Here is an 18,112-nt window from a genome sequence, read left to right on the forward strand (position 1 = left end):
ATAGTGGAGAACTTTTTGAAGATTTACAATTTGAAAAACCTTGATGACAAATCGCATAGCCTAACAAAACACCAAAAAAAATTTAGATAAAGGTATGTCATGAATGTATACAATGTGTACATACTAGTGTACTTTATCATTTACTACAATAAAATCGACAGGAGACTATGAGCAGTTAAGCTTTGGGGCAGTCACATTATATATAGATTTTCAGCTGTGTGTGGGCCTGTACCCCAACCCCCGTGTTGTCCAAGGGCCACTGTACAACAGAGCTTTAACTTCTTTAGAGGCAGCTTACCAACCACTGTGGGCCCAGCAGATTCTACTGCTCACATCAGGAGCCTGTACCTGTGGCTGTGGCAGGAACCTTTCTAAGTGACACTCCCCATGGGCTCTGGCCCCTAAGGTGCAGGTGGGACCTCTTCCCTGGGCCTGCAAGCTGCCCCCCAACCCCACAAGGCAGCCCTAGCACTTTCTCCAGGCTCGGGGGCAAGTTGGATCCACGGTCTGAGGGAACTTCTGACTGAGCCCAGAGGACCTGTGCTGCCTCACCGAACCACACAGAGGAAGTTTCGAAACCTCAGAGCAGCAGCCTTACACCCAACACAGAGGTTCTGAATCCAGTGGCCTTGGAGCTCTCAGGAACCAAGGGCAGTTCACCGTGTTAGATCTGGCCCACCTTTATTCTCAGGGGCTTCATTCCCATCCAAAGATGAACCCAACGCACTGCCCTCATTCACACACACCAGTGTCAGTCTCCTGCTGTGCACTGTACCTGACCTCTCCTTTGCAATAGCATCCTCCAAAGTCACAACTCACCCCTGGTGGCACCAACTGGGGGTTCTCCCTCTCACTTCACAGAGAGGCTGGTCCCTGCCCATCTGCCCGCCAGAATGAGATGTTGGCTTCAGACTTGAGCTGAGACAGAAAAACTAGGGAATTACAAAGCTAGAAAGAACTTGGAAATCATATCTAACCTTCAGTCCAAAGAAATTAGGTCAGTTGCTTATGATCAAAAGACAACTGAAAAGATTAAAGTGGTGAAATCTACAACCTCAATCTCTCAGCCTGCAGTCTGTTCTTTAGAGAAAAAAATATTTAGGAGGGGTTTTAGAAATTATTCAGTATAATCTCTTCATTTGAATAAACAGCCCAGTAGGATATCTTCCATTAACATGCTGTGGTATAACTTCTATGTGACTGATGTTTATTTCCAGTTAAGACTTGAAAAATGTTACAAGTCTGTATTCAGGAATCAATAAATTCCTGAGGCTCCAGGAGCGAGTGGGCCACATGGTCTGTGGGCCACATGAGAGCACGCACAATGGAAACCCTGGTGCCAGGGCGTACTCACAGGGTCGGTGAGCATGGTTCTCAGGTGGGACGACAGGGCCAGCACCGCTAAGCAGTTGAAGACAACGCCGTTGGCCACGGCGTACCAGAAGTCTTTGGAAGGCAGCAGCATGACAAATGTCACCACGAAGTCCGCATAGACAACGAGAAGCCAGGTCATGACGGCGCAGACCATCCCACAGCCGTCGCGAATGAACCAGACCCCGTCTGCCACGCCAGCCTCAGACGAGGAGGAGGACGAAGAGTCATAACTGTCATTTTCAGTCAGGAGAGGATGATGTTCGACGTCTCGGAGCCGGTGTCCTGATGACGGCATGATTTCCCTGACGCACCCTAGAGGAAGATTCAACACAGGCTTGCTCAACTGCCACCTTGCATGCACCTGTTAGTTTGCCCCTGGCTGTCTCATAACGATAGCAGAAAAGAACACAACATTTAGTTAAGATCTGAGGTTCTGTGTCTTTCACCCTTACTGTCTGTCTACAGCACAATAAACCCCAGAGTATGGGCCATGCCTAGATATATGCAAACTGTCACCATGGCCGGCCATAGCCAGAGGGGCAAAGACAGTGAGAACACGCTGGACAGAAACCGCAGCATGGCAGCTATCCACGTTGCCAAGCCCCGGCCGCTGCCTGCCGAGGCCCACGGCTCCCCAAGCGCTCCAGAGCAGACTGCTCAGCATGGCCCCACCGGCGCGAGGAGAGTGAGGGATCTACGAACACCAGCAGACCTCGCTTTACTGGACTAGGCGGGTACTGCATTTTTCACAAAAGGAAGGCTTGTGGCGACCCTGCGTCCAGCAGGTCTATTGGCACCATTTTTCTAACAGTATTTGCTCACTTTGAGTCTGTGCTACATTTTGGTAATCCACACAGTATTTCAAACTTTTTCATTATTGCATTTGTTGCAGCGATCTACAGTCAGAGATGATGACTTGCTGAGAGCTCAGATAATAGCATTTTTAGTGATAAAGTATTTTTTAATTATGGTACAGACACTGCTTTTTTAGACATAACGCCATTGCACACTTAACAGACTACAGTATAGTGTCAGCATGTAACTTTTACATAACTGATTTACTGTGCTGGTCTGACGCTGAACCTGCGTAACTCCAAGGCGCGCCTATTTTACCCTACTCAGTTCTACGCTGGCCCCAGACATCGGGCTCAGGGTTCCTACCTACTTTCCTCCATTTGATTCTCAGCTCACTCTCATTTCTCTCACATTTTAACCCTGATAACCTGTGACCACGTTTTTGTGGCAGGCTCTCATTCTCATCTTTGCCTTCTCCAACTCTGTACTGTTTCTGGAATGCTCTTCCTTGCTATTTTAATCTTTTAAGCTTCCTCTTTAACCCACACTTTGTTCAGCCATTTTCTTAACACCTTTCCCATATTTCCTAAAATTCCCATTATCTGAGAATGTACAGAGTCTGAAGAAACTAAAGAAACTTGCACTTTTTTCCCTGTAACTGCCTTGACTGTTTCCTTAAATGTATGCCCCTCTCTTCACTGTAACAGTAATTCCATGATAAATAAGGACAAGGGAACTAAGAGAGTCAGAGTCACTTGGCCTCAGCATTCATATGAGGGATAGAAAAATGCTAGGTCATTTATCAAATGACCCAAGTGCCTTCTCAGTGCAGGAGCCCAGACAAGTACCGGGGAAGACGGTGGCCTCCCCGAGGCTCCCCAGGGTGGAGGGGCAGTGGGAGGACAGTGGCCCTGAGGCTGGGCCTGCTGCAGCTGCTAACAGCAGCCTTCCATGCTGGGAGCGACCTTTCATTATTTCTTAAATGCAGCTGGAGCAAAGTCATGAAAACATTTATGGAATGAATGAACTTGTTGATGAGAGGTCAAAATATTTTTCAGAAATCCCCCTTAACATAAAAATAATGACTGGTACATGAGAGAAATGAAATTGTTCCCTACAGTCAGTGAAATAACTTTACATTTTTAAAAAGTGAAATAAGTGAAACTAAAGATAAAAAGAATTTGGGCAGATCTAACAGGCACTCTGTCAGCGAGCACGTGCTGTACCCTACGTCACCCAGACCTGCCTGCCCACCTCCCCCTGCAAACGCCTCGGCTGAGTCTATTCCTGCGTAAACCCCACTCGCCCTATGGGGGCTACAGTTTCTCCCTTCCAAGCAGCCATCCTGAAGAGACAATTCTCCTTCCCCTGAACAGCACTCTGAAAAGGGTTTCTGAACATACGATGTGAGTCTCTGGAGGGGGTGGTGGACACTGCCGCCTGTAACGCCGGAAGGGCCTGGGTCTGTTGTCAGGGGGCCGAGACAGTAACTGGCAGTTTCTCTGCCTCCTGTGGGCCCTCAGGGCCGCGTGTAGGTCCCTGCAGCACACTCACTGCTCCACCCTGAGGAGCACCCATGGTCACCCCTCCCTGAGAGACTGCAGTCCCTCATGGGCAGGGTCCAGTCTTCTCCCACGTTCCCCTTCCAGGCCTGCAGGCTGCTGTGCCCACAGCAAGCACATGTTTGTTCACAGGCAAACGCAACACCTAGAAGCTGGTCCTGCTCTCCGATCCAAATACTTTCCTAGTAATTTCCCCAGAAATGTCTTAGTGAATCATAACTGTACATCAGGCCTTAAGCTGAAGAACTCCACCAGAATCCCTTTTTGGTTTTATGGTTATCCCTCAGGCAGGACACTTTCTGTGTGAAGCAGGTGCTTGCCGGCCAGCCTTAAGATGGTAAATTACACAGCCACGTGTCTGGGCCAGGCTAGCCTCTCGTCAGAGCGCATGGGGGCGGCCCGAGTTCCTTCTGGAAGGTAGGACCCCGCAAGCCTTCTAAAGGCGCACGCGCTGAACACCTAGGCCAGTTCGGCCTCACCTTCCAGGTGGAGGTACTGGTGAGAGATGCCAGAGAGCAGGCTGCGCCCTGTGGGGGTACACCTGTGCCCGCGGAGGGTGCAGGTGGCAGCTGTGCTCACGCAGAAAGCCTAGCCACCTGGACACCACACACTGGGTGTGGGGTGACATGCCCAGACATGCGTGTTAGCGCGCTGATGCGTCATCTTATGTGCTTTAGAGCCAAATTTAGAAAATACCCTAGAAGGCAATGGGAAAATAATCTGACATCAAAGGGCATTTTATCAAGAAAGAAACTGGTGCACAGAGCAGTTAGGTGGACAAATGCAGGTGTCTGTGACAGGCTGCTGAGCATCCTCTGCATCACCATATTTACACAGTTGCAGATGCAGCAGGAAGGGCGGGGAGGAAGTGGGGAAATAGCCCCTTCCCACTGCACTGACCCCCTCTGGGAGCCGGGGCACGTGGCATGGCAATTTGCAGGGCAGTGCCAAAATGGACAGGCTCATGGGCATAAGGGGCAGTCTCGTTTTATGCCAAATACCCACTGCTGTCGATTTCACACCTGGAAGGCCATTCTGAGGGGACCCGGAAGCCCTCGGCTTCAGCTGACGGTTGCACACGTCCCGGCATCATTCTTCTACTTTAATGGCCAACTTAATAGGACTTTGTCTACACTCCTGAACCTAAGTTGTTTCTGCTCATGTTAAAGAAGGTCCCCTTTCCCCAAACGCTACAAGTGACAAGATCCCCATTATTTACTTAAGGGACAACCATATGAGCAAAATCTCTCCATTATTTGCACTTGAGCGCTCCCCTCGCCCTGTGATACTTGCTAATGACTTCTTATTTCCCCAGAAACTCCTCCCCCAGAGGTCACTCTGCATTCAGGGTGGGCGGCAAGCAAACCAAAGACAACAGGCGCAAAGCAAGGTGCAGCGGCCGCCACCTGGGCACAGTGAGCACAAGTCAGTGCCCACTGTCAGCGGGCAGCAGTGAGCACACACCTAGGGCATCCCACTCTCACCTCACAGATTACTTCCAAACATTACTTGGACATTTTGCGCCTTTTCTTCAGGATCTTAATGTGCATACTGTCCTGTGTGACAGGATCTGAAAGAAAATAAAATCTGATTAGAAAAGTTATTTATTTTTATGACCAAAGTGGGTAATATTTCTTAGGATATATAACCAAAGTGACATCTTACACATCAAGCTCTGTTACTTGGAATGATCCTTCACTAGGAAATCATTGCTCCTCTGGGTTTTTCATTACTAGTAAACTAACTGACAATCATGAAAAGCAGGTAATGTAGTTTAAATGTGTCCTTTTTACCCTCCTGCTAATTGGAGCCCTAGTGTTAAATAAACCAAGTGTTAAGTAAACCAAACCCATTGGGAAAGATTTCTAGGGCTAATCCAGGCCAAATCTAGTCAGCCTGCATTTTAAAAGCCAACAGCTGTTTTACTGGCCACAGCAGAGCCATTACAGGAAAGATGGGGAACAGGGAGAGAGAGACACAGGTACACACCAAGAGGTGAGAGACACTGGACGGAGAACAGGAGGTCCGGCTGCAGGAGGAAGCAAGGTGCAGGAAGAGCCTGGGACCCAGTGAGGTCCACCTACTGAAGGAGAACCTCCCCGTTTGCATCTCCCATTGGGCGCCCAGGCCACTGGTAAGTGGGCGAGCAGATGCGGCCTCTCCAGAAGCACCTGTGTGGCCCGAGAGGAAAGGCCTAAAGATACCAAGACGCGGGGGATCCCCAAGAAAGAGGTCACAGTCACTGCCAGGCCTGCTGACGACAAGCTGCCGGAGGACATCCTGCCAGGGACAGAGCAGCTTGGCACTGCTCATCCTTAAACATGGGCAGGCAGCCAATGGTCAGATGTTTGTTTCAAAGCCATCTTCACAGTCTTTATTTCTAGCATAAACCCTTCCATACGATTTTCTTAAGCTGTCCATTTTTTCCAGTCTTATTGAAATACAGTTGACAGACATCATGTATAAGTTTAAGGTGGACAACATTATGCTTTGACTAACATGTAAGTCAGATGTTCTGAAGAAAGCCCAGGGCAGGTCTCACGGACGGAGTCCCACAAACGGGGGAAAAAGGAACTGAGAACAGGCAAAATGCACGGAGGAGAAAACAGAAGCAACGAGAGATAGTGTCTGTGGAACAAAAGAGGAACATTTTGAGAACTTCCTAGTGATTAAGAAATAAGAATGATGGTAGAATTAGAAAAAATATTTTAGGTAAGGCTGGATGAGTGAGGAAATTTCCCTGAAAGCAGAACTAAATGGCAAAGAGAAAGACCTTAGAAGAGAAAATAAAACAGAATTAGAGGACTGGCCCAGGAGGTTTGTCTTCCAAACATCAGGAGGCCCGCAAAGCGCCCCACCCCTGAACAACACTGCTGTTTTTATCCGATATCCTTCCAATATATTGTTTTTCTGCTTAAGTGAACCTCCAGTTGGTATGTTTTTGAAACCAGAACACCAGGAGGCTGGCCAAGGAAGAGGGTGAAGGGCAGGAGCCTGGGGGGATCACAGGGGGCCGGGTAAGCTTCCTAGTTGCTGCCAACATATTCCGGTGTTCCTCCAGGACCCGCAAGCAGCCCACTGCTCCTGTCTCGTCTGCCCCGCCTCTGCCAGGCCAGGGCCACCAGCGCCCACAGGGCTCCTCTGCGAGGGCTCTCAGCACTCTCCCACCCCCACCCACTGGCCGACGGCTCCCTAGCGCATTTCCAGCTGAGTCCCTCCAGAACTTCTCAGGAGCGAGTGTGGCTCTGAATCCCACGCTGCTTGAACTACAGGAGACGGCTTTTCAATATGGTATATTTACACAAAGTAACTTTATTCAAACGTCTATGTCACAGCCAACAACTTTAAATGCCTGATAATATTTTGAAGTGTTTTCAAAGGAGCATAAATTAACAGTGTTTTAAAATAAAACCAGCTTTGCAAAATATAAGACTGCCAATCACAGACATCACGTTTACAGTAGAATTTCAACAATGAGACCAAAGCCCCAGTTACTTTTTATAAATTTTAAAAAGTAACACACACAGCAACCATTTCAGAAAGCCATCTGGCACTTTCTAAAAGTTAAACACCTACCCTATGACTCCACAATTTCACTTCTAGGTATTTGCCCACGAAAAATGAATATGAACACAGAACATGTTCAAGACTGTCCAGAGCAGCTTTATTCATCACAGGTCCCGAACCAGAAAGAACCCAAATACCCATCACCAGGAGACTGTTAGACAAACTATGGTATATTCACAAACACGCACGCTTCTCAGCAAAAATGGGGGCAACAATTACAGATACATGCGACAACCCGGACGAACCTCACAAATGTTATGCTAAGAAACCAGACATGGATGAGTGCATACGGTGCAAGTCCACCTACACGGCATCTCTATCAGGCAACACTGACACATTCTGAAAGAAATGAGAATGGGCCTGAGCACAGGGCACGACTGAGAAGGGCCCTCCAGTAATTTCCCAGGGGATGGAAATGCCTCCTTCCTGACAGGAAAGTGGTTCCACAGGCAGATGCACCTTCAAAACAAAACTCAAACGAGCTGTTGAGAAGAACGAAATAATGAAACATACACGTAAAATGGTGCATTTCATTATATATATATTAGTTATGTCTCAATAAAAAATGGGCAGGAGAAAACATAACTGGTGCAATTGTGCGCCAGGTACGTAAAAGGTAAAGAAAGGTGCAACCGCAGGCACGTGTCTTGCACCTTGCTCACTTTCTTAGGTTTAACAGAAAACGTATTTTTCAAAAGCAAATGGAAAATGAATAGGAAACAAAACCAGTGTTTCAAAAATAAAACAATTGTTTTATTTTAAAAAGTTGTTAAAATAAGGAAACTGTGTTTTTTGGTGATCAGCTACCACACACACACACAAAACCTAGATGCAACGGTTTTCCATTAGGGCAATAACAAGACTGTCTATGCTACATGTTTATATTCAAAGGCTGTTGAAACTCATCATGCATTATTATGCATATACCCACCGAAGAGCTTTTAAAAGCAGAAATAAGCAAATCTCGGCTTCAGGTACAGAAGTATATGCAGCTAGCCACAGGAGATCTATTCATCAAGCATGGAGAGGGGGCCCTGGGATGCACAGCCACACAGTTGCTCACAAACCAGCAGAGGTGGGAATCAGCATTGTAAGAAATGTGCTAACGTTACCCCAAATTAGGAGCACAGTGTCAGAGGGAGAGAAAAGCCACAGCCCGCTGTGTCTGGAGGAACCAGAGAAGGGTCAGTAAGGAAGGCAGCACGGCAGGTCCTGCTGACCAGGAGGGCGGTGTGAGAGGCGCAGAGGCAGGCAGGGCCTGGCGGCAAGGGAAGTGTCCCCGAAAGGATAGACTGGAGGACGACGCAAAGCGCTCTGAACACCAAGCTAAGGAGTCTGCGCTCAAGCGGCTGGAGTGGAAGGCACCACAACTTTGGCAAAAACAGATGTTTCAAAAAAAAATAACTGGTAACAAAGGGCAACTAGGAACAAGGAGTTGGATGGGCAACCAGGGGGCTGCCGCCACCACGGAGGGTGGAGATGATGGAGCCGGGGCTGGAGGGGCTCAGGGGCCTAAAGGAGAGCGGAACCGTGGCCAAGGCCGCAATGGCGAGCACAGCATGGGACGGAGAGGGGCCGGGGAGCACTCCTGCCCAGCGGCCCCGTCACAGACCTCGGGGCTGCTGAAGCATCAGTGCGCTGGGATGCAGCTGGGGAATAAACAGGCAGTTCAGCGGCAGCTGGTTACCTGGCCTCCTCCAGCCCCTGGCGCAGAGGTGCCAAAGAGACTCCCAGCCCAGAGGTCACAGGGGGGAGGGAACGGGTTTGGCCACCATGAGGCCGGGGACACATGAGTCGGGAACCCTGGAAAAAGAAGAAAGGGCCAGGAAGGAAGGAAGGCGAGAAGGGCCAGGCAGTGAAAAGCAGGAAGGCTGGTGCCGTCCGCCATGCCAGAGGAGGTGCCAGGGCAGGCCACGACCTTCGCTGACCCTTCCCTAGCAGTTGCAGTGAAGTGCCAAGAGCTTGAGAGGCTGGGTGGTGAGACAATTAAAGTAACAAATTTTTGCAAATGCAGCCAAGTGAAGAGCAAATGCAGCAGCAGGAGGAGTGGAGGTGGTGTTTCTCGGTTTCCCCTCTCGTGTATTATCTCGTTCAATGCTATAACACCCCTAAAAATGTACGTGGGCGCCCCGGTTTACAGATGAGCCGCCCTGGACCCACAGGATTCAGGAACCCACCCCACGTCACCGCGGGTCCCTGCAACACCATGTCCGTCCCGCGCGCCGTGTCCTGGTCTGGCCATGCCACACTCGCACAGAGCCTACCACAGCCCCAGAAGTGATTCAGTGGAAACAGAATGAGTATATGCCTTGTTATGCCAATTAGCTTCAGACTAAAATAGGAGCTGAGAGGTCCCGCCATGCTTGCTCCCATTTTTCTTCTCATTTTCATTATTGAATGTTTCCTGTTACTTCTACCGGCTCACTGAAGCTTTCTGCCTTCAAAGAATGAGGGTCCCGATGTGCAGCCTCAGAGGATGACCCTTCCTCCTCACGGGAGACCAGGAAACTGTGGGGCTGGGCTGGGCCGGGCTACAGAGAACCCGGCTAACACAGTTCATGCCCCATAACTTCTGAGCAGTTTAGGGAGGAGGCTGGGGGCTCAGGGAAGCTTAAGAAGAGCTGCTGAGATTGGAAAAGAGAAGGCAGCTAAGAAAGGACCGAGACACCGCGCTGCAGGCCCGGGCTGGGCGAGAACCCCCGTTTCTCCTCAAGTGATGGGAAGGCTAGCCTTTCCTACAAAAGCCCACCTGGCACCCCAAAGGCTTACACACGGTCGGGGATTAGCAAAGATGGTATGATGGAAAACCGGAGCACCCAAGGCAAGAACTTGAGCTGAAATGATCAGCCACCAAGCACAGGATGAAGAGTGGAAGACTGGTAGGCCAGGAGAGGGGAACTTCAAGGGACGGGAGGTCCTGACACTGAGGGCCAGATGCGGGGGGCGGGGTGCGCAGGCAGCCAGGGCGGACTGTCTGGGTGAGCAGGGCCTAGGTTAAGAACTGAGGGGTGCCATCAGGAGAACGAGAAGAGCTTGTGTGTGGCTGTGCACACAGAGTGCTACCCGGAACGGAAGTGAAGGCGGAGGGCCCAGCACTTTTGTGCGGGCTGCTAAGGGAGCCAGGACGGGGCCTGTGGTCGGGCAGGGAAGACTGCAGAGGGCCAGAATCCTCACTGAATTGGTAAATGCAGAGTGGGGCATTCAGATGATCTACGACCGTGTATTTAGTGCAATTATATTCTTAAATGTTCCTTCCCTCCATTTGTAATCTTGAAAGATTTAGTTTGTGCTTTCAAACACTACCAATAATGTATGTCATTTGTAACCACTATCTCCTTCTCAAATTACTGAATCTGAAGAACAGAATATTAACCTTTAAGAAAAAAACAACAGAATTTAAGCTCCCTAAGCCAAGTCCCAATAATATGCTGGCACGTTATCCATGCTGTGAACTTCTTCAGCCTTTCTAGAAATGTCTTTTATTCCGTACTTACCCACCTAAAATAGCACTTGACACTGCAGATCAAAAACCTGGCAAACTGAGAAACAGGCCCACAGGGAGCCGTGCTACTGTCCTGAGAGAGGGGCGGGGGAGACGGCTGAGCTTCCCTCTCTGCCCCCCAGCCGCACCTCAGTCTCTCACGGGCCTCTAAATGTTGGGGGCGCCCAGGCCTGGCTTTTTCCCCTTACCTACATGCTCTCCCTAAATAAGCCCAGATGATCACAGTCCCATTGAAAAATATATTTGTATTTGGGAAACTCCCAAACTAACCATGCACCAGAGTCCAGCCACCGGGCTGCTCTGCAACTCCCCTGTAGGAGGGTCAAGGCAGAAACACCCCTAACCCGGCAGTTATGTGTCTCCCCCTATCTCAACAGATGGTACCACCATCTAGCTGCCAAGGTCAAAAACAGGATTTACCCTTCATTCAACTCTGTCCCCACCTCTCCACATCTAACCCATCAGCAAGTCCTGTGGGGCACATGTCCAAAACTGACCCAAATCTGACCCTCTTCCACCTCCCCAGCCAGCCAAGTCAGGCCCCTGAGCCCTCTCCTGGGCAGTACTCGGAAGGCCTCCCAACTGGCGCTGTCTCTACACTCCCTGCCTCCACACCCAACCATCCACTCCCCATCCAGCACCCAGAGAAAGTTTTTAGCATTATCAATCACATCACGTTGCTCCCTTACTCACAACCACATGACTGCCTCCGCGGTTGGAACAAAATCCACAAACCTCTCTGTGGTCTGCAAAGCCCTCCCTGACCTGGCCTGCCGAGTTCGCTGTCCCCACACACCCCGGCACACCACCCACTCTGCAAAGGTCTGCCCAGTGGCTGAGGGACAGAACCAGGAGCTGCCTGAGGAAGATGGGAAGGGGGGGACATACAGCCCCCGGGGGCAGGGAAGGGTCCAAGAGGACACAAGGGTGGGGTCAGAGGTCTGGGAGCCTCAGAGAAAAGGAGTAAGAAAAGTGGGAGGCCTACGGGGATGAAAAGAGAAAAACCCACCCCAGTAAGGGTGTTTCAGGGAATCTCAGGTGCCACCCAGAGTGTGCAGGGCAGATGGGGGGGCCCCGAGGCACATTTACACACACACAGATCAAAAGTTTCACTGTTACCCCTATTCCAGAGCCACAGCCTGACTCCAAAAGTTAAATACAGCAGCTATTTTTTAAAAATCCCAACAATATAACTAAACCCTCAAGAATTCTAAATTCAGAAAACCCGAGTTCCAAACCTCTTTAAGGGTCCTGGTTCCAGGGAACAGGCTGGTGCATCCTAGCTTCTTCCCCTATATTCCTAAACAGGACTTGTTTAACATGAAATAAACTTCTATAACATCAGACTCTCCCAAATCTGAAATACTATGAACAGTGGACATAATATACTGAGCTCTCAGTTGCAAGTTAATGACAATGTAAAATAATAGAAGATGAAAGGGAAGGCCAGTTACTGCCCATATACTGTCAGGAGCTTTATGTACATTAGTACATCGAATCCTGCCATCACCCTAAAGCCAGGCACTATTATCAGCTCATTTTAGGGATGAGGAAATTAAGCCCTCGAGCTGAAGTAACTTGCCCAAGTTCACAGCCAGTCAAGGGGGAGTCTGGACTCTTTTGACTCCAAAGCCCATGTCCTTCCACAAAAATACAATGCCTCCCACAACACCTGGTTTTAGAAAATGCATTCAGTGATGGGTAAGTTGAATTTGGAAAATATGAAACACTAAGAATTCAAAACATTTCAACAAAGCAATGCAACGACAAAAGGCTGTCTCAAGAGAAACTGGAAGCTTCTCCACCCTGACTGTCTCCTGCTCACTGGGTGTTGCCCATGAACTCTACACCCTTTCCCAGAATGAATCAAACCAGCAGCTTAACACAGAGCTGGCCTCCCCTTCAATGTACTGAGACCACTCCTCACACAACCAGCATTTCTTGCTCACCTTTTAACCCCTGGACACACACCTCCCAGTCCCCCCCCATTCCTACGCGCCTGATGGCACTGCCTACCGACAGCTCTGGCCCTGCCCCACTGCCCAATCCCACAGCCCAAGTTCAGGCATGCTCTCCCTGTGCTTCTCCTGAATCCTAATCTCCAGGATCACCAGGTTCCAACAACCCTCCATGTGGCTGCAAGACTTCACATCAAGATCACACTACGGGTCACGAAATCAGTCCACAACCTTTTAGCCTTGCCCATAACATTCGAAGCTCCACTGAATCTGGCCCACGCTCACCTCTCTCGTACACAGCGCTCATGCTGGTTTCCCTTGCCAGGCCCTTTCCCATCTTCTTCTGCACCTGCTGTTTCTCCAGTTAGATTCTTACTCTTTGCCCATCCAAGTTACTCATTCATCAAATGTTTACCAAGCAGCAACTGCATACGAAGGCACCATAGGATAACAGTTAGTGTTTTCAAAACTATAAAGTGCTGTACCCATATAAGGCATTATCTTGGCCCCATAAGAAGTCTGGATTTTATCAGAAGACAGTAAGATTCTACTGAAGGTTTGTCAAGAATGGAGTAAAACTTGGTAGTCAGCAGGGTTAGGATTAGCAAGACAAGAACATGTTTGTCATCAGTAGCAAAGAAGTCAGTGGAAGAGAAAAAAAATCAAAGAAGCAAGTGACAGCAGATGCCTAACTGGCTGTCCTGTAACAGGCAGACCAAAGTACAGACACAGGAGTCAGCGTTGGGATGCAGGAGTCTCTCTTCCTCAGAGGCAAGGCGAAGGCAAAGACTGGGTACTCAGAGATGTTTTACCTAGAGAGGAATCAAAGTTGGGGACTCTCCCCGTGGCCTGTACCCTCCATGACCTAGGAAGGATAGTCATGTGTCAACAGTAAAGCAAGAAGGTCTGATTTTAAGTAGGAAGGGACCATGAACTAAGGAAGGATGCTGTGGAGGAAAGAATTTAACCTTGCCAAAAGTCGGCCTTTGTCCTTGGCCGACAATCTGATTTAGGGTGGGAGCTGGCCACACCAGAAAGACCCAACAGTGTGGTTCAGGGTGGGGCTCTGGGGCGGCAGGATCAGCTATCCTGGACGCTGAGACAGAACACATGGGCAATCAATGACCCAATCAGTCATTCTCATGTGATGGAGCCCCTGTGAAGACTGTGAGCACCAAGGCTCAGGCGGGCTTCCCTGGCTGGCAACGCTCTGTATACAGTGTCTCACATCAATGCTAGCAGAGTAATGCATTCTGGCTTCACGTGGAGAGGACAGCAAAGTTCCGCCTCTGCTGCTTCCCCAGATTCTGTCCTGTGAGCCTCTTCCCTTGGGCCGATCTTAATCTGTATTCTTCCCCTGTAATACACTGTAACTTTGAGCACAACAGCCTTCAGTGAGTTCTGTCAATCTTTCCAAGTAATAATCAAACCTAAGGATGGTCCTGGGAGCCCCCAAACTTGCAGCTGGTGTCAGAGGGAGAGAGGTCTTGTGTGGGCTGTTCCCCCTCAGCTCCAGAGCTGACTGACTCCCAGCCAGCCTGAACTCTCCTCACTTGCTACAGGTGGCGGGTCATAGCGAGTTAACCCTGGACACTGGCCTTAGGGACAAGAGAGAGTGAGATAGTGTTCAGACTTTACACACTTTATACTCTGCTCTAGTGTCTGAATTTTTTTAAAAACATGTATTACTTTTCCAATTTAAGTATTATTTCTAGGATACCCAACCCCCAAAAAATGCTTTAGGAAAATGACACTGTACAGTTGTTCGGCATGGATTAGAGCAGGGACGTTCTGAAATCATCAGGAATTCAGATGCATTGATTCTTAATTCATCCCAAACATTAAGTTTGTATGTAAGCTTTTTTCTAGTCCTATTTCCTCAAATTAATAAGGATTATTCATATCACCAAAGAGTCCAAGACTACAGGTAATGCTGTGAGAATGTAAAAGTATGTCCATTCTTTTGACTAAGTGAACACAATTAGTATGTAAAGTTCCTATTACTGCCTTCTCACTGGGAGCCATTCTATTCATGCTAATGCTTGTCCTTTCTAGAGGAGGATTTCTGCTTTTATTAGTGGATTGACTAGCATGACTGTAACATTCTGATTCATTCACTGTAATCCAAAGCATGCTCGGAGCCATGGGTAACAGACTACTTTTGAATACACATTTATCCACTTGGCCTTGAGATGAGTCATTTGCATAGAGTGCAGTGTTGTTTAATGAATTCCTTTCGGATAGTCTTACTCATCTCTCACCTCAAAAGTCAATGTGAACCTACCAGTCTAACTCCCAAAAGTACACAATCCAAGTAGCTTTGATAATGCTTTTATTTCTCAGAATGTTCAAGAAATGCCATTTAATGTGTCTGTTCCATCCCACTTTTCACATACCCCAAGGGTCTTTCACTTTAACCAAGTTCTGACTTCCTACGCAGCAGAGTTAACAAGGGGACTTTTTAAAAGGTGGCTTTAGGTAAGTTAAAGTTGTAAAGCAATAACAAAAAAATTAAACTCATCATCTGTGCGGTGAAGAGTTTATGAAGAAATAAAATTGATCTAAATTTCTAGACCATCTGAGACAGTAAGAGTGAAACATAAATATATGCACAATAAGAACATATACGAAGCAGACCGCAGATGTAACATGGTAGCATCAATTTGGACAGTACTGTGTTACAACCTGTGTAAGAAGACTGTGTAAACAAGCTACATCAACAGTTCTTCTCACACTCCAATTTATCACAAAAATAAACTGGTGACTGATAAGCTGATAACGTGTGTCCACTCAACAACGAAAAGGGACTTAGTTCCAGCAGTCATGACTCCTCGGGGGAGATGCTCCTTGGCTGCAGCAAGAAAAGACGCAGACGTTACCCTGAAGGTTGACTTGATTGTCCCACGTGTCCTGTCAGGCAACTCCTCTCAAAGATCACGGTAGGGGTAAGTAAGGATTAGAGTTAGAAGAGAAAAACTAAAAAGGGAGGGAAGAACAGGAGCCTTCAAGAAGCCACGGGCAACGTTCGAGAAAACCCACTGTAATGCATGCCTATAAATCACTCCTTCCTCACAGCTCACAGAAAGGTTTAAAACCACTTCTCCTCTGGCCCTAACAACCAGTTATTACTTAATAGATGAGAAAACTGTGGCTCGGAGAGCTGACTGTCCCGCCCAAGGTCAGGCAAAAAGCTGGTCTTGCACTTCGGGCCCTACCCCGAGATCGACCAAGGAGTAACAAGGAGACATCTGGAGGCGAGTCCAGCGCAGGCCAGAGGTGGCACAGAGGTGCCCCCGAGGAACTCGGGAAGGTCGCAGATGCAGAAGGAGGAGCGGGCGCAAAGGGCAGCTGGGGGCCGGGAGTGGCCGGGAGATCGGGGCGAGAGCAACCAGCCGCCCGGCCCGGTCGGCCGCACTCACCCGAGGCCCGGGCGGGGTCGCCCGGCTCTGCGGCTCCTCCCGGCCTGCGGCGGCGGCGGCGGCGACTGCTGCGGCTGAGGCAGGGACGCATCATGCGCCCACGATCATGATCGGGCCGGAGCGGGCCCCGCGGCTCGGCTCGGGTAGGTTCAGCTATAGGCCGTTCTGAGAGAGACGGCCGCTGGGCAGGCACCGGAGCCCAGGGACCGGATCCGAGAACTGAGTGCCGCGAACCCGGAAGTTAACCCGGAACAGGTTGGCGGCGCTGCGCTTGCGCAGTTCTGGCCGCACCGCTCCCTGCTGCTGAGCGGGGCCCTCGTGGGGGGCTGTGGAGGCTTGGAAGTCAGAGCCTGCTTGGGGCGGAGAGTCTTAAAAACTATCAGTTCCTTGAGAACGCAAGCTCTTAGTTGAAAGCTTTTCTCGCTAAAATAAAGGGATCTACACAAACTGAAGCCCGGAAGAGAAAGGATGCTACTACGGGCGGCCGCAAGGTCCAAGACGCGCCGTTAGGCTGTCAATCTCGGTGGGGAATTCTTGCCGGCATGTTCCGGAGCCTGCGGCGGCGTCTCGGAGCCAACACTCAGGTGGCTTGACGGTGTGCGGAATGAGAGCTCAGAAAATGGGGAAATAGAGGAGAAGGAGTGGAAACACAGGGCTAGAAAGCACGTGAAGCGCACTGGACTGGGGTCCGCGAAGCCTCTGGTTCCTTCTCCGCATTCCAGCGTCCGCTTGCAGGTAAGTCCTAAATTCTTTGAAGGTAGATACATGCTTTTTATTTCTTCGGTTTTCCTATAACATTTGGGACAATTTCAGCAGGACTGGGAAGTAGGTGTTCAGTTAGTGTTTATTGGTAAACTGCTAAGTACTCAGTAAATTGTAAGATTAATGAAAGCATTAAGTAATGACAGCTAAGGGATCCATCAGAATCTTAGTGCAAGCCACCTTCTCGCTATTTACCGTTCTCGCTCCCAGAAACTTATTCCAGCTAAAATTTTGGAAGTCTGGGGTGCATCAAAATCCGAGCTTTAAAAGTTTAAAATTTTGTTACCGTATCTTGTAGCTCTGTATTTAAAATAGTGCTATGCATCCAGCCAACCCTCTTTGAGCTTCCCATCTTCTGGTAGCCTTGTTTCCGGATTTGTTTCCACCAGGGCTACTGGTGTCAACTAATAAATGTTGATGGAGTGATCAAATTAGAACCCTCAACATTTTGCAACCACCAGAGCATTATCATTAATGGATGCTAAACCCCTGGGTGAAAGTTCACTGGGAAATAGGATATTATAGTATTGTATATAAGCTATATTTCAATTTTAAAATGGTAAACAACCAGCCTGTACTCTAAATATGTATCAGTGTCTTACAGGACAGAGAAAAGGTGAGAACTATTCCAGAGTAAAGGAGACTGCCTTGGAAGATGCCCAAAGGGGCGCCAGGCCAAAGAATGCAGGCAGCTTAAGAAGCAGGAAAAGGCAAGGAAAACCGTAGCCTCTAGAAGGAACGCAGTGCTGCCAACACCTTGATTTTTGGACTTGAGCTCCAGAACTGTAAGATCATAAATTTGTGTTGTTTTAAGCCACTGCATCTGTGGCAACATGTTTCATAGAGGGAAGGGGGAAAACAGGCATGGTGGTCAACCAGAAACAGAACTGGTGCTGAGTCACATCACCTGGCTTCTCATGTATACTATAATTGTTTTTTGGAATCATCCTCCAATCAAAGTATTTTTGCATATTCAGCCATTGAATAAATTTCCTGTTTCTCCCATGTTTTCTTCATGACCTTTACACAGCATCACATGATAGCTTAGCAAATTCTTTGTCCTGGATATCTGTTGCTTTCCCTTGCCTTCCCAGAATCTATCCCCCATTATCCTGGCAAGAGCCCTTCAGTTTCCTGTGGGGACCCACCCTTCCCTTGCTCTCCACCCAAGTA

At 48.9% G+C, this 18,112-nt stretch overlaps 2 protein-coding genes across 7 annotated transcripts in view; one reads left to right on the plus strand and one right to left on the minus strand.

The window, feature by feature from the left end:
* ZDHHC7 (zDHHC palmitoyltransferase 7) overlaps positions 1-18,112 on the minus strand; it is a 40,804-nt gene that overhangs the window by 20,079 nt on the left and 2,613 nt on the right. For 4 of the 6 annotated variants that reach the window (XR_012126674.1, XR_005054656.2, XR_012126673.1 and 1 more), the window contains exons 1-3: positions 16,178-16,395; positions 5,216-5,301; positions 1,355-1,686 (exon numbers count right to left, since the gene is read on the minus strand). Coding sequence is in view for 3 of the 6 variants with exons in the window: in XM_017677693.3 (XP_017533182.1) it covers positions 1,355-1,669 (315 nt within the window). In the remaining 3 variants the exon portion in view is untranslated. Of the gene's footprint in view, positions 1-1,354; positions 1,687-5,215; positions 5,302-16,177; positions 16,396-18,112 lie in introns of those variants that run through there. The other 2 variants (XM_036993857.2, XM_017677689.3) reach the window with 1 other exon arrangement.
* Positions 16,522-18,112, plus strand: part of KIAA0513 (KIAA0513 ortholog) — a 56,580-nt gene continuing 54,989 nt past the window's right edge. Inside the window, exon 1 of the mRNA XM_036993855.2 lies at positions 16,522-16,934. The gene's annotated coding sequence lies outside the window, so the exon portion shown is untranslated. The remainder of the gene's footprint in view (positions 16,935-18,112) is intronic.

Source organism: Manis javanica, chromosome 17 (assembly GCF_040802235.1).
Source record: "Manis javanica isolate MJ-LG chromosome 17, MJ_LKY, whole genome shotgun sequence".
In the NCBI taxonomy this organism is placed as follows: domain Eukaryota; kingdom Metazoa; phylum Chordata; class Mammalia; order Pholidota; family Manidae; genus Manis; species Manis javanica.